The sequence below is a fragment of the Pteropus vampyrus genome, unplaced genomic scaffold, assembly GCF_000151845.1.
Source record: "Pteropus vampyrus isolate Shadow unplaced genomic scaffold, Pvam_2.0 Scaffold146, whole genome shotgun sequence".
Taxonomy (NCBI): Eukaryota; Metazoa; Chordata; class Mammalia; order Chiroptera; family Pteropodidae; genus Pteropus; species Pteropus vampyrus.
In genome coordinates this window covers 1,577,971-1,590,768 of record NW_011888927.1, presented here as the reverse complement: position 1 = coordinate 1,590,768, position 12,798 = coordinate 1,577,971, and the positions used below count along the sequence as shown (strand labels likewise).

At 34.6% G+C, this 12,798-nt stretch overlaps 1 protein-coding gene across 6 annotated transcripts in view; it reads right to left on the bottom strand.

The window, feature by feature from the left end:
• Positions 1 to 12,798, bottom strand: part of ORC2 (origin recognition complex subunit 2) — a 38,267-nt gene that overhangs the window by 14,357 nt on the left and 11,112 nt on the right. For 5 of the 6 annotated variants that reach the window (XM_011369194.2, XM_023536004.1, XM_011369193.2 and 2 more), the window contains 5 exons: positions 11,324 to 11,416; positions 10,605 to 10,636; positions 5,926 to 5,986; positions 3,498 to 3,691; positions 2,362 to 2,460 (listed from right to left, as the gene is read on the bottom strand). In XM_011369194.2, coding sequence (XP_011367496.1) covers positions 2,362 to 2,460; positions 3,498 to 3,691; positions 5,926 to 5,986; positions 10,605 to 10,636; positions 11,324 to 11,416 — 479 coding nt within the window. The remainder of the gene's footprint in view (positions 1 to 2,361; positions 2,461 to 3,497; positions 3,692 to 5,925; positions 5,987 to 10,604; positions 10,637 to 11,323; positions 11,417 to 12,798) is intronic. The other variant, XM_023536005.1, reaches the window with a different exon arrangement.

The following is a 12,798-nucleotide window of genomic DNA, read 5'->3' as shown; positions in this document are numbered from 1 at the left end:
CAATTCAACATTAATTCTTAGAAAACATTAAATGTTCTTTATAGTTTACCATTATTATTAATAAAATAAACTTCTATCACTGCTCCTCCAAAAGCTATTCCTAATAAATCCTTTAACTTTGATAAGTATCACAAAGTTTTTAAAAATATAATGTAAATAAACTGAGGAAGGTATATTGCCCTGTACCCAAAACTTGGAAATTCTTGCTGGTGAATCAAATATAGCTCATTTTTTGAAATGAAAACTCTAGTAAAAAGCTGTATGTGCATTTTTATCCTGGCTCTACCATGTTTTCATGATTCTACCCTTTAAGTATAATATTTTTTAAATTTAATTAGTTTCAAGTATACAGTACATTGGTTAGACATTTATTTATATAGTTTAGAAAACAATCCCCCTGATTGCTCTTTCTCTCCTCTGGCTCTCCACCTAGCCATTACATTAATGCTGACTGCAATCCCTATGTCGTGCTCCCTCCCCATCCCGGTGACCATCTATCAACTACTAATTTGTATTTCTTTATCCTTTTACCCCTTTCTCCAAGCCCCCCACTTCTCCTCCCCTCTGGCCATCACCAGACTGTCCTCTATATTTGTGAGTCTGTTTCTGATTAAGTACAACAGTCTATTAATACTGAAGACTAGAGTTGCAATCAACATTCTAGGCACTCTAGCCTGTACAGTTTTTATTTATCCACATAATTAAAGAGAATAAGTTTTAAGTAAAACTGTTAAGTAGTTTAAAATTTTTTTCTCTCATTCCTTCTGAAGTTTAGAGCCATGAAGTTTAAAGCAGACAAAGTACGAGCAATCATTTCCAGTACTCATTTGTACTGGATTACCAGAGCATACTCACACGTGAGTGTGAACTCTAAAATATTATCTCATCTATAAACTTTCATTTCAAATTTTAGTATCTGTGGAGAATAACATTACTGGCCTCCAAACTTCCCCACTCCCCATATCCACACCCTTTGCCATATGACTGTGTAGTCTTTCCCACTAACGAGGTGGAGTCTAGTTCCCTCCTCTTTGACTTTGCTTTCAGCCATGCGATTTGCCGTGGCCACTAGAGTGAGGCAGAACTGACACTTAGCCCAATGTCTGGTGCCTAGGCTCTAAAAGGTTTTGTGTTTTTTCACTTCTCTTACATCTGACATTGTCATGAAAAGAACATGCCTCAACTAGCCTGCTGGTCCAGGGATGAAGAGAGACATATAGAACAAATCCTAGATCAGACAACTCCCAGCAAACCCAGAGACATGAGAAATAAATTGACACAAGCTACTGAGATTGTATTGGTTAGCCATGTCCACAATCACTGAAAAGCCTTCCCGTCCCTCATTATCGGTAACAGGTGTTTCTTACACTCTCCTAAAGGTCCATTTGACTCTAGGTCCTACGTAGTCCTATTTTGACCCTAGATCCATTTATCCTTCTCTCATGTTGCTTGTATAAAAATATATGCACTAAGCAGATGTTAGTGCCATCTCTTCCTTGGAAGAACTTGGTTTCTTGATACATGTTTTCGGCTAGTCTCTCATCTGAGTCTCAGTACCAGAAAGCCAGGTGACAAAACAAAAACAAAAACCACCACACAGCACCATGTCATCCCGGTCATACAAGCTTACCCTATACTCTCTTTCCTCTTTTCTGCAATTTGAAAATTCTGTCAAAGCTCTGTACACCTTAGAAAACTGCACTAAAATCTAGCTTGAGAGAATAATAAAATCTTGACACTCTGTGAGCCAATAACGCTCTCTTAACTTAGATTATCAAACCCAATTCTACTGAAAGATTTTCTCAGATAGTTCTGTCTCCTCTCTTTGGGAGGTAGCAGTCAAAAGCCTAACAAGTACAACTGTATAGTATTTCTTATAAAATGAGATACTGGAACCATAGGATATACTTCACTGAGCAGGTTTTTCATAATATCAAGAAGCAAAAAACCCTGTTTTTCGCAAGGTTGTGTAACTGAGAGAATAAGGTCTTTGTTTTATAACCAGTGTGAGGTTCAATGAATATATGGGTTAAATGAAGAACAGAGATTAATAGCACATGGATATCAAATACACTATGTCCTTGATGATTATTATAAATCCTGAAGTGATTTGATGATGAATAAGGGGAAAATGATGAATAAGGGGAAAAAAGTATAACTATAGTATGTCAAATAGAATTCTAATCCAGTGAACCATTTAGCATTTATATAATAAAATATGTAATAGTTACATTACATTAATTTGTTTCATTAGATCAGGACAATAATTCTGCTTATTTACTCTTCAAATTTGCTGCTTACGTAGTATATTATTCAGCTTGCAATAAGGAAAAATTGTAAGTAACATTCCTTGCAACATACCTGATCCAGTTTAGTTCTCTTTAATTTATGCAGTGTTCTATCAGAGGTTAAAACTTTTGAACTGCTGTGAGCTTCAAAATATTCTTCTACTAAGTCACTCTGAAAGTGAATAGAACAAAGTCAGTTCTTAGTTTCAGATACATCAAAACTACACAGTAATATTACATCAAAACTAGACAGTAATATTAGCAGAAAATAGGATATGTGAAATTTTTTATTTGGCAGTCAATATTTTCTATCTGAAGCAACAACACAGATTTTGGAACAAGCAAATTTAAATCTAGTGATAAAATTGAGTAACTCTTAGAACCATAAAAGTTAAAGAAATGGCTAGATTGAAGTTGTCTGTTCCCTAAAATAATTCCTAAGTTTCACCATATAATTTCCATTTAGACTTAAAAAAAAAAAAAAAGAGGGGTTTTACATACCAGAAACTTTGTTTTGCTTCACATATTTCCCAGCAAGTTCTTAAATATTAGTACAGTTGAAGTACTGTGAAAATGAGGAAGACCAACAGCAAGCTAAAAAAAAGACTTGCCTACTATTCCAGTAAATGGGCTCATACAAGTTCTACTGATTTGGGGCAGGGCAAACCTCCAAGGCAGTAAGGAAGGGATGGAAAGCCATTCAAGCAATAGGCTTCCTAGACTACTCTGAAGCTTTACACAGAACACCAAGATAATTAGCCTTTTCTCAAATCATGGTATCTGCAGTGTTCTTCCAAACAGCTCAGCATGGATCCATAGCCATCATTTATTATTCACACTGACTTGAAAACATCAACAATGTTACAAAGATGAACTATAAAAGAAGGTGTATACTGAGAAGTCTTGCCTCCAGTTATCCAATCAAAATTTTTAATTTTTAAAAGCTCTTTTTTATACAACTGAATTGAGATGTCACCTTTCACATATACTATAGTATTGTTACATAAATAGGGATGCAGACAGGCCAAGATAGAAAGTCCAAAATGGACACAAATACATATGGGAATTTACGTGGAAGGCTAAGAAAACAGAGAAAAGTGAAAGGAAAAAATATGTTGAGTGCCTCATTTGGATTTCCTCTCGTAGCGAAGCTTATCTTTGAGATATTACACAAATTTATTGAAGGTTTAAGTCTCTCTCTTCACTTACTGTTTTCTCTCTTTTCATTTTCTTAGAAGGTGTTTCTTTGTAAACAGGAGCTGAAACTACTTTACTCTGAGCTTGAATCTTTTGGCTCAATATGACTTCATTAGTGTCCTCTTCGTATTCTTGTGCAACCCCTACATCATCCTCTGAGTTAGAAGAAGAATATTCACTTTCACTGTCAGAATGAGACCTTGGAACTGCGGGGAAAAAATGCAATTGGGAAAATTTGACAGTTTGACAAGAGAGGCATTGTGGGGTATTAGGAAGAATGTGGGCTTTGAAGTAAAAGAGTTTGACTTCTGGTTTTGTCATTTCTTGCTGATGATTTTACCAGAGCTAGTTATGTTTTCTGAGCACCAGTTTCCTCACTTATCAGATGAGGCTAATAGTGCCTAATTTAATAAACCACTGTGAAGATTACACTGAAAGGTATATAAAGCAATTAACAATGCCTGACATGCAGAAACTGTCAATCATACCTAATACCATCCTCTTTCCTTCTTCCTTGCTAACAGAACTCCAATTTTGTAAAATGTAGCAATGTGCTCCACCCAAAGGGATAAATAATCATAGTAATCGTCTTTTCCTTTGCCAGATACTTGGTTTCCCAGCCTCCTTTGCAACTAGGGTGGGCGACGTAACCCTCTTACCAGTGAAATTTGAAGGAAAATTTGCTGGAAGGTTCTGAGAAAGATTTTCCTCCCAAATGGAAGGAAAGCCCCATATTTATACCCTTAGTTTAAAGCTATGGAAGTCGTTTTGCAATATGAAGTATCAAACCTAAAGATGAAAAAATGTTGGTGGCAAAGCAAAAAAAATAGGAAGAATCTGAGTCCTTCATGACATTGTTGAGTCACTAGATCAACCATGGAACTGTGTATCCCTAGATTTCTTATGACGTGAGATACTTAAATGTCTATAGCTTAAGCCACTACTGTAGAATTTTTTATTGCTACCTACTGAAAATGCCATTCTAAGTGATATACTATTCAATAAGTGGTAGCCACTATTGTTAAGCACTACTAATTCATATGCACACTCCATACAATTACATTTTTAAACAAACCACAGCCAACGCCACCGCTCCCCAAAACTAATAAAGCTAGTTTAACACTCATAAAGTAAGAATAAAACTAGTTTTACATTCAACAAAATAAGTATAAAACTATCATAAAAAGTTCACTTCCAAAATATCAGTGAAATAACTTTAACCAAATCACTATATTTACTTTAAACAAAAGGTATATTTCAGAATATCAACAGTCAGCATATAACAAATATAGAAGCTAAAAAAAGGGTGGGGGGGCCTGATTTTGTAGGCATATATAGCTTAGCAGATTCAGATTTGCACTGACTGCTGCCCATGGCAGATGCATGGGTTAGAAGTAGTTGGAGGTACCAGAAAAAATCTCCACTTTATTTACATATATACATCATACATGTAAATATATATGTTTGGTGGTAATTGAGAAGGAAGAGGAATTTCATCCTTGCTCTAGAAATGATTCTTCCTCAGGGTAAGGAGGAAACATAGGACATGGGATATATTTGACATAAAATAGTAATAATCATAATTGCACATGTCATCTTTTATTGCTTCAGATATTCAATCATTTAGTATTACCATTTTTATGTTGATTAATAGTGTAGTATTAACAGTTCTATGAAGTCTATACCTTGAAAAAGGGCCACAGCATGGATTTAACAATGTTAGCTAATATTATTGTCAAGGGCCCCAAGAAAGAACTTGACATCTTTCTGAAATATAAGTCAACAAGTCATTTGCCCCAAGTTAAATATTTAAAAATCTACAGACATTTTTAATTTTCCAGAAGGCAGGACCCATATGTTTACTTAGCTTTGTATAGCATTCAGTACAACTATGAGTATTTAAAACTATTTCATTATAAAATTTCTAAAAATCAATAGAACTACTTCCAACTGTCTCAAAACAAACTAAAAAGCTTATTGTTTTGTTGGAGAGACATTTTAACTAACCTCAATAGCCACTGACTAGAATGTAAAAGACATAGTGCTAAGTATTGGAGTTAAAATATAAGATACAGTTCTCGCCTTTAAGGAATCTACAGTTTAGTTGAGAACATAAACATATCCTGTTTTTCATGAAAAGAAATAGCAATAAGTATTTACAAGAATAAAAAGTGATAATAGCTAACACCTGTTAAGCATGTAACGAAGTCAAGCTCTACATTAAAACTTTTGACATCCTTTATCTCAGTTAATCTCAAAACAACTCAGGCTGGTACCATTATTATCCCTATTTTGCAAATGAAAAAACTGAGGCACAGAGAGGTCTCTATTAGTGGTTAACCAAAGATAAAAGGCAAGCAGTCTGCTAGATCCTATATACTTAATCATATTGCCTTTGTTTACATGCTTTTTATAAACACTCAGTGTAAAGAGTACATACCTATTAATCTTTTCCTTAGACGACGAGGTGTGGTTGACAGAAATTCACTTTTATCACTGTTCTGTTTAAAAATAAAAAAGCAATGTAGTTTATTCAGCTAATAATGACGACATGAAAATTAATGATGGATCTGAGAGAGAGGCTAGAAAAGAAAAATATTTTGTTTTCAGTCAGAAATGGGTAGAAGACCTGAACAGACACTTCTTCCAAGAAGACATACAAATGGCCAACAGACATATTAGGAGATTATATATTGATTAAGAGAATATACATTGATAAGTGTTATGTATTGATATATGGTCCCCTTTATCATTATGAAGCGTCTGTCATTATCTCTCATTACCTTTTTTATCTTGAAGTCTATTTTGTCAGATATAAGTATGCCTACTCCCACTTTTCTCTGGATGCCAACTGCTTGGAGTATCACTTTCAATCCTTTCACTTTGAATCTGTTTGTCCTTGCAGTTAAGATGTATCTCTTGTAGGCAGCATATGGTTGGGTTTTGTTTTTTGATACAATCTGCCACTCTGTGCCTTTTTATTGGTGAGTTCAGTCCATTTACAATTAGTGATTATTGAAATATGAAGTTTTCCTATAACTGTTTTATCTTTTGTTTCCTGGTAGCTCGGTGTCTCCATTGGTTCTTTGTCCTTGTGTGTCTATTATTTTAATTTGGTGGTGTTTTATGGTTTTTCCCTTTGTTCCCTCTTGTTATATGTTATGTATCTCAGTTCTAGATTTTGTGTGTGGTTACCATTAAGTTTATGTAAAAAAAAGTTATATATAGAGTAGTCCTTTTTCTTCTGTGTGCACCTTATCTCAAATTGCCCTTTGGAAATTTAAATTTAGATCCTAACCCTCTCCTCTTTGTTTTTATTGTCTCTAATTATTCCTATTTATGCTGTATGTTCATTTCTAGGTTGCAGTAGCTGTTGTCTTACCTCTTTAAAGTGTTTTTCTTTTTGACCTTTAACCATTATGTAATATTTAAACTTATAATACCCAGTTCTTAATAAAGGTTGCACTCTCCTTTTTCTGTGTGCCTGTTCGTTATCTTACCAGGTTATATATTTTGTCTTTTTGTTTCAGGTAGAATAACTCCCTTCAATGATAATCTAATGAGTTTTCCTTTATAAGTTACAGTTTTCTTTATTCTGGCTGCCTTGAGGATTTTTCCTTTGTCATTAATTTTTGACAATTTTAATATAATATGTCTTGGAGAAGGCCTTTTTGGGTTGAGATAATTAGGTGTTCTGTTTGCTTCTTGGATTCGAGGATCCAGCTCTTTCCATAGGACTGGAAAATTCTCGTCGACTATTTGTTTAAATATGCTTTCTGTTCCTGTCTACCTTTCTTTTTCTTGTGGTATACCCATTATTCTTATATTGCTTTTTCTGATCATTTTTTTCATTCTCAAGTCTCTTCTTCCATCTGCATCGTTTCCATGGTCTGTCTTCAGTATCACTAATTCTTTCCTCCATTTGGTCAGTTTTATTTCCTAAGCGTGCTATTTCATTCTTCCTCTCTTTTAATGAGTTCTTTCTCTCCAGATGTTCTATTTGGTTCTTTTTAAGAGTATGAATCTCCTTGGTAAAGTATTCCTTTTGTTCACTGATTTTATTTCTAAGTTCTTCAAACTGTCAATCAGAATTTTCTTGCATCTCATTGAGCTTTTTCAGAAGTGCCATCTTGAATTCTGTCATTAAAATTGCATATTTCTATATTCTTAAGCTTTTTTTCTGGAGATTTTTCATTTTATTTCTCAGCTGCTTTGTCACTTTGATTGTTCATGTTGTTTGATGGGCTATTTCTCCACCAGGGCATTAACGGACTATTTCTCCACCAGGGCATTTGATGGACTATTTCTCCACCAGTACATTAAAATGTACTTTTTTTTTTTTTTTAATTTATTACATAGTGATCTCTCTTTAGCAGGTTGCTAAGAAGAGTTTTTTCTTTTGGTTTCCAGTAGGTGGTGCCCAAGCTTCCTGGATCTCTGCTTTGAGGTTAAAATGGCCTTTATTCTCTGGTGAGGTGTGTGTCTCCTCTGTGACCAGGTCACTTTGGTCCCAAGGCTCCATCCCCATGAGAGGATGTGAAGGGTGATGGAGATCTGAGCCTCTGAATGGGCCCTGTTACTGCTCCAATAGACAGTTGCAATGCTCTGTTGTTTCCTCCCAAATCAGCCTGCCTCGGTTGGGGAGGGGTTGATTGGGAGAGGCCAGCACTATGTATGGCTGCTTCTCTTCTAGTAATCCTGTCCTTTGCGTTTCAGCTCTTTTGCTTCTATATATATCGCCATCCCTGTCACTCGTACCAGCTGCAGTGTATGTTTCAGTTCTGGTTGTGCAAATTCCTCTGGAGCTGGGTGCTAGCTCTGGAAGGGGGAGGGCATGCTCTGGGATGGTAGGGGGAGGCAGCCAGGCTCCAGTGACTCAACTTTATGCCTGGCAATGGCGGTTGCTAAGACACAGTTGTCCCCTTCTGCGCTCAGTATCTGCCCTGCTCTCTGCCTTGATCACTGGGATCTGTTGATCACTCAGGCTGTTCGGGGCTTCAAAGAGCCAAGAAACAGCAGTGTAACTCCCCTCACTCCTTACCCTGCAGGGAGCTCTGGGTTGCATTCTACAGCACCTTTGTTCCTCTCTCCTATTCCACCTCCTGACTCATATGATTGGCCCATCTTAGGACGCTCTGATGTGAAGATCTCTTAAACGTGCTTATTTGCAGGTTGGGTGTTTTTTGTTGGATTGTAGGTGTTCAGATTATTGTAATTTCAAGGGGTAGGGATCGGGGAGATCCCTCATGCCATCATGCTTCTGACATCACTCATTAAATGTTAATTTTTAATGGTACTAATAAAAAGATAAAATATCTTTGCTTTTGGGCAATATGAAAATATGACAAAAATTTTAAGTCTGCTGTCTTGTGCTAGGTTGTTGGTACTAGTTACAAATGTTAATAAATTTTGATTTGGGACATTAAGAATAGTACTGTAATAACTGAGCTGATCCCAATGGGTTTATGAAGTATATTACATTGTTTCAAACTTTTTTGATCTAGATCCTCAAAAATTTTTTTACATTTTGCCATCTTGATCCAGTACATATGTGCATATACAACTAAAACAAATTATAATGAAATAATAGTTACAAAATAGATATTGTCTATATCATTCTATTTCACTTTTTAAACTGCAGGTCATGTCCTACTAAATTGAATCTAAAATTGAGAGTTGAGACAATTCGTATCTATATAGCTTAATTATCAGGTCTGAGAACACTTCTGTCAAAATAACAATTTCAGAAAATTCTTGCTCAAAAAGATAGGGCTATAAACTAATAAATAACTTCACTGTTTGTTACAGAAATTTTTGCCAAATGATTTATCTCAATAGTTTTCTCATTTGGGCAATCTGCTCTCCCATTGGTACAATAATTACTCGTCAGGGCGAAAGAGTTTGCTTATCAAACAATGATTTTCTTATTAAGACGTTGGTTAAGGCTCTCTCCTTGACCAATCCTAAAATATGTCACGAATTTCATCTAACATCGATCAGTTCCCCATCTTGATGATGCGTCTTAAACCTCTTGAGTTCAGATCCCCAATTCCCATATACATTCGCTCCTGAACTCCTCTGTCTAAGATAGCGTGTTAAGACTCTGTCATAGTGATGTTGTTTTACCATAATAGGTATATTAGCTTTGATTAACAGGATTTCTCATGTCCCTTGGGGAATGAAGATGACCCACTAATGTGTTGTGATCCACAACCTAAAAAAGAACTTGTCAATATATCTAAGTTATTGAGTGGATTATGGGAATGAGTTTTACTCTTCTATAGCAATATAATACACAAGATATATTACAGGAAAGAAGCATTATTAAAGACAAAGGAGGCTCTGACATGTCTAATCCCACACCTAGACTGCCTAAATAGAACATTCCTGCACAGGCCATAACCATAGCCCTCAGTGTCTATACTCACATTCTTATAAAGGGTTCTCTGAACTTAGCCTGTACACAACTCATGGCCTGTCTAAATCTATGGTTATCCAGACCTGGACACACTCACCACTTACATACTCATTGTCTTGGATTTGTCCTTGCCCGTCTGGGCTTGCCCACATCCGGGCAGGGCCACTTGACAAGGAATAATGAAAAAAAAAACAAAAAACAAAAAAACACAGAAAACACAAAGGAGAGGATACAAATTGTCATTTCCTTTAGCTACCCTGGAATAAATTTACCAAAGTCGACTTAGTTTTCAAATGTAAGTTGTAAAAGCTTAGACTATGAGATTTAATGGATCTTGGGACCAATCCCCCAAGAAACAACAGAACGTTATGTACAAAAGCAAAACAAAACCAAATCATAAAGTTTCTAGGCCAGTCTACTAATTGAAAATACTCAGGGATAGTTCTGACACAGAAAAGGCATGACAGCTCACTCAAAAGGCCTGACTTCATTTTCCAGTTTTTCTCCTTCCTAGTGAGATACAATGAGACAAGTCACTTTACCTCTCCAAATCTCAGATTCTTTATCTATGTTAGGTATTTAATTGGCAAATACCTATAAATTATAAAGCACTATATAAATTAAGAGATGAAATTGATATTTTTCATCATGTCTTATTTTGTAACACTAAGGTTTTTGCTTGTTTTTAATCAAATGCTTACCTTCAACTGAACTTTGTCTGAAGATGAATGTCCTAAAGAATGAAACAAAATCCATTACTTACTATAAATACTTCACTTTTCATCACAGTTTAGTTTCATTAAACGCAAAGATGCAGTTTCTACCCAGAAGCCACCACATACTATACAAACTGAATTCTCAATTAACTGCATCTCCACTAGAGGCTGAATTGCCACTATTAATTATATAATTATTCCCATTAGTTACAGCTATGTCCTGTATTTCTTTAGCATTGATGTAACAAGAAAAAATGGAGCCCTTTTCATTTTTCATTATTTAAAAAGTATGCTGTTTAACCTAATTAGAATGAGTCATTCAAAAACAACTACTCCACAGTTCTCCAAAAATAGTAAGACTTCCAAACCCCCAAAGCTCTATTTCAAATAATATTTGCGAAAGCAAATCTTTGATGAACATTTGGCTACATGAAGCAAATGACAAGAAGATTTTAAGTCTGTTCTAGTTGGCCCTGCCAGTTCGCACAGTTTCAATCAGCATAGGTATTTTCCCCTTTTATTGATAGCTAAATATAGGTATACTAAGGCACACAGGTTAAGGTATTAACTGCATTTTGTTAAATGAATTTTTCAGAATAGAAAAGAATATATAAAAATGCAATTATGACAAGGGAAAAAAATAACATACTATAACTTGAAGCAACTATGAAAATTCTCTTTAAAGAACTGAGGTAAAATCTTACCCTTGCTACTTTGAGGAATGTTTATCATAATTTCAGGATCATTCTTCAAATTGAATGATATATTTTTTCTTGGTGTTTTTGCTAGTTCTGTAGCTATAAATAGAAAAAAAGAAATATATAAAAGACCTTCTAGTAGACAATAGTAGGTTAAAAAGGGAAATAGCCTTATTTTACTCTTATATATTCTTAAAAAAAAAAAAAAAAAATCTTTCTGTTACTATTATCAGAAAGATAAATAAAGCTACCCATATATTAAGAGTACTACTACTTTCACCTTTATTCTCTGTATTCCAAGCATCTTCAAGCCTTACATTTCTTTATCATATAAACTTAAAGTACATCTTTGTTAGAGGGTAAGAAAGAATGGCCAGAATGTGGGGTCTGAAATCAGAGAAAATTGTGTATATTTAAAATTATATCTCCCCTAAAATGTGGCATAGTTTATTTTCTAAAATATAATATTTTTTTAGTTTCTACAACTGTATAATATACATGAATACTGTATAGAATATATAGCACTGAAAAGATGGCTATTCAATTGAGCATCATATAAAATATTTGGCTTCTAAAAGGAATAGGCCATTTTAAAAGAAAAATACAATGTTTAACCTTAAAAATATTCACATTCTCACACTGTGAGAGGCATGTGGGAAATGAGCCTGATGAAGGAATAGATTTACATTTGCCAAATTAACACACACTAGAATATCATTTGCAGAGAAGATATACATTACTTAAATTATCTCCCTCTTCTTTTAAAAAAAAGAAGAAAATATACTTGAATTTGTGTAAGTTAAAGCTACTTTACTGACTCAAATTCTATATAACCTCTTTCACGGTTTTATTGTCCAGTCTTAAAATTGACCCAAGATACTCATGAGAGTCCCCACAAATACACTGGCTTTCTTTTTCTTAACTTCGTTGGTCCTCTGTATCATTCACTAGAGTTTTTTTTAATCTTTCTTTGAAATTACTCTTCCATTTGGATTCTGTGACATTACCCTGGCCCCCTGGCTATTGTTGGTAGTTACTCCATTGCTTTTCCATGGTTTTCTTCCTCCCTAACAGTCTGCCCCTGTAGGTATGCCTAAGGCTCATGCCTTGGTCTTACAAGATTAAAAAAATATACCATTTTTGGATGAAAGGCTGTTGATCCACAAAATAGGGGAAAAAGTTCACAACAAAAAGCCACATAAGTACAAAGTAATTTAGCTGAGATCATTTTGGTTTTATATTAAAACAAAAATTATCTGCTTTTAAATACTTATTACACAACAAAAGGAGAAAGAAAAGGAAGAGTTGAAGAGGAAAAAGAACAAGAGACACTCATCCATGTATGGTTATTGATGCACTAATAATAAAAAATTGGGGCATATATTTGTCTTTTTATTTTCATTTTTCTAATAATTCCTTTGTATTGTATTTTACATACTTTTTTATTGTATGTCTGGAACATATTAGAAATTTTAAAATAA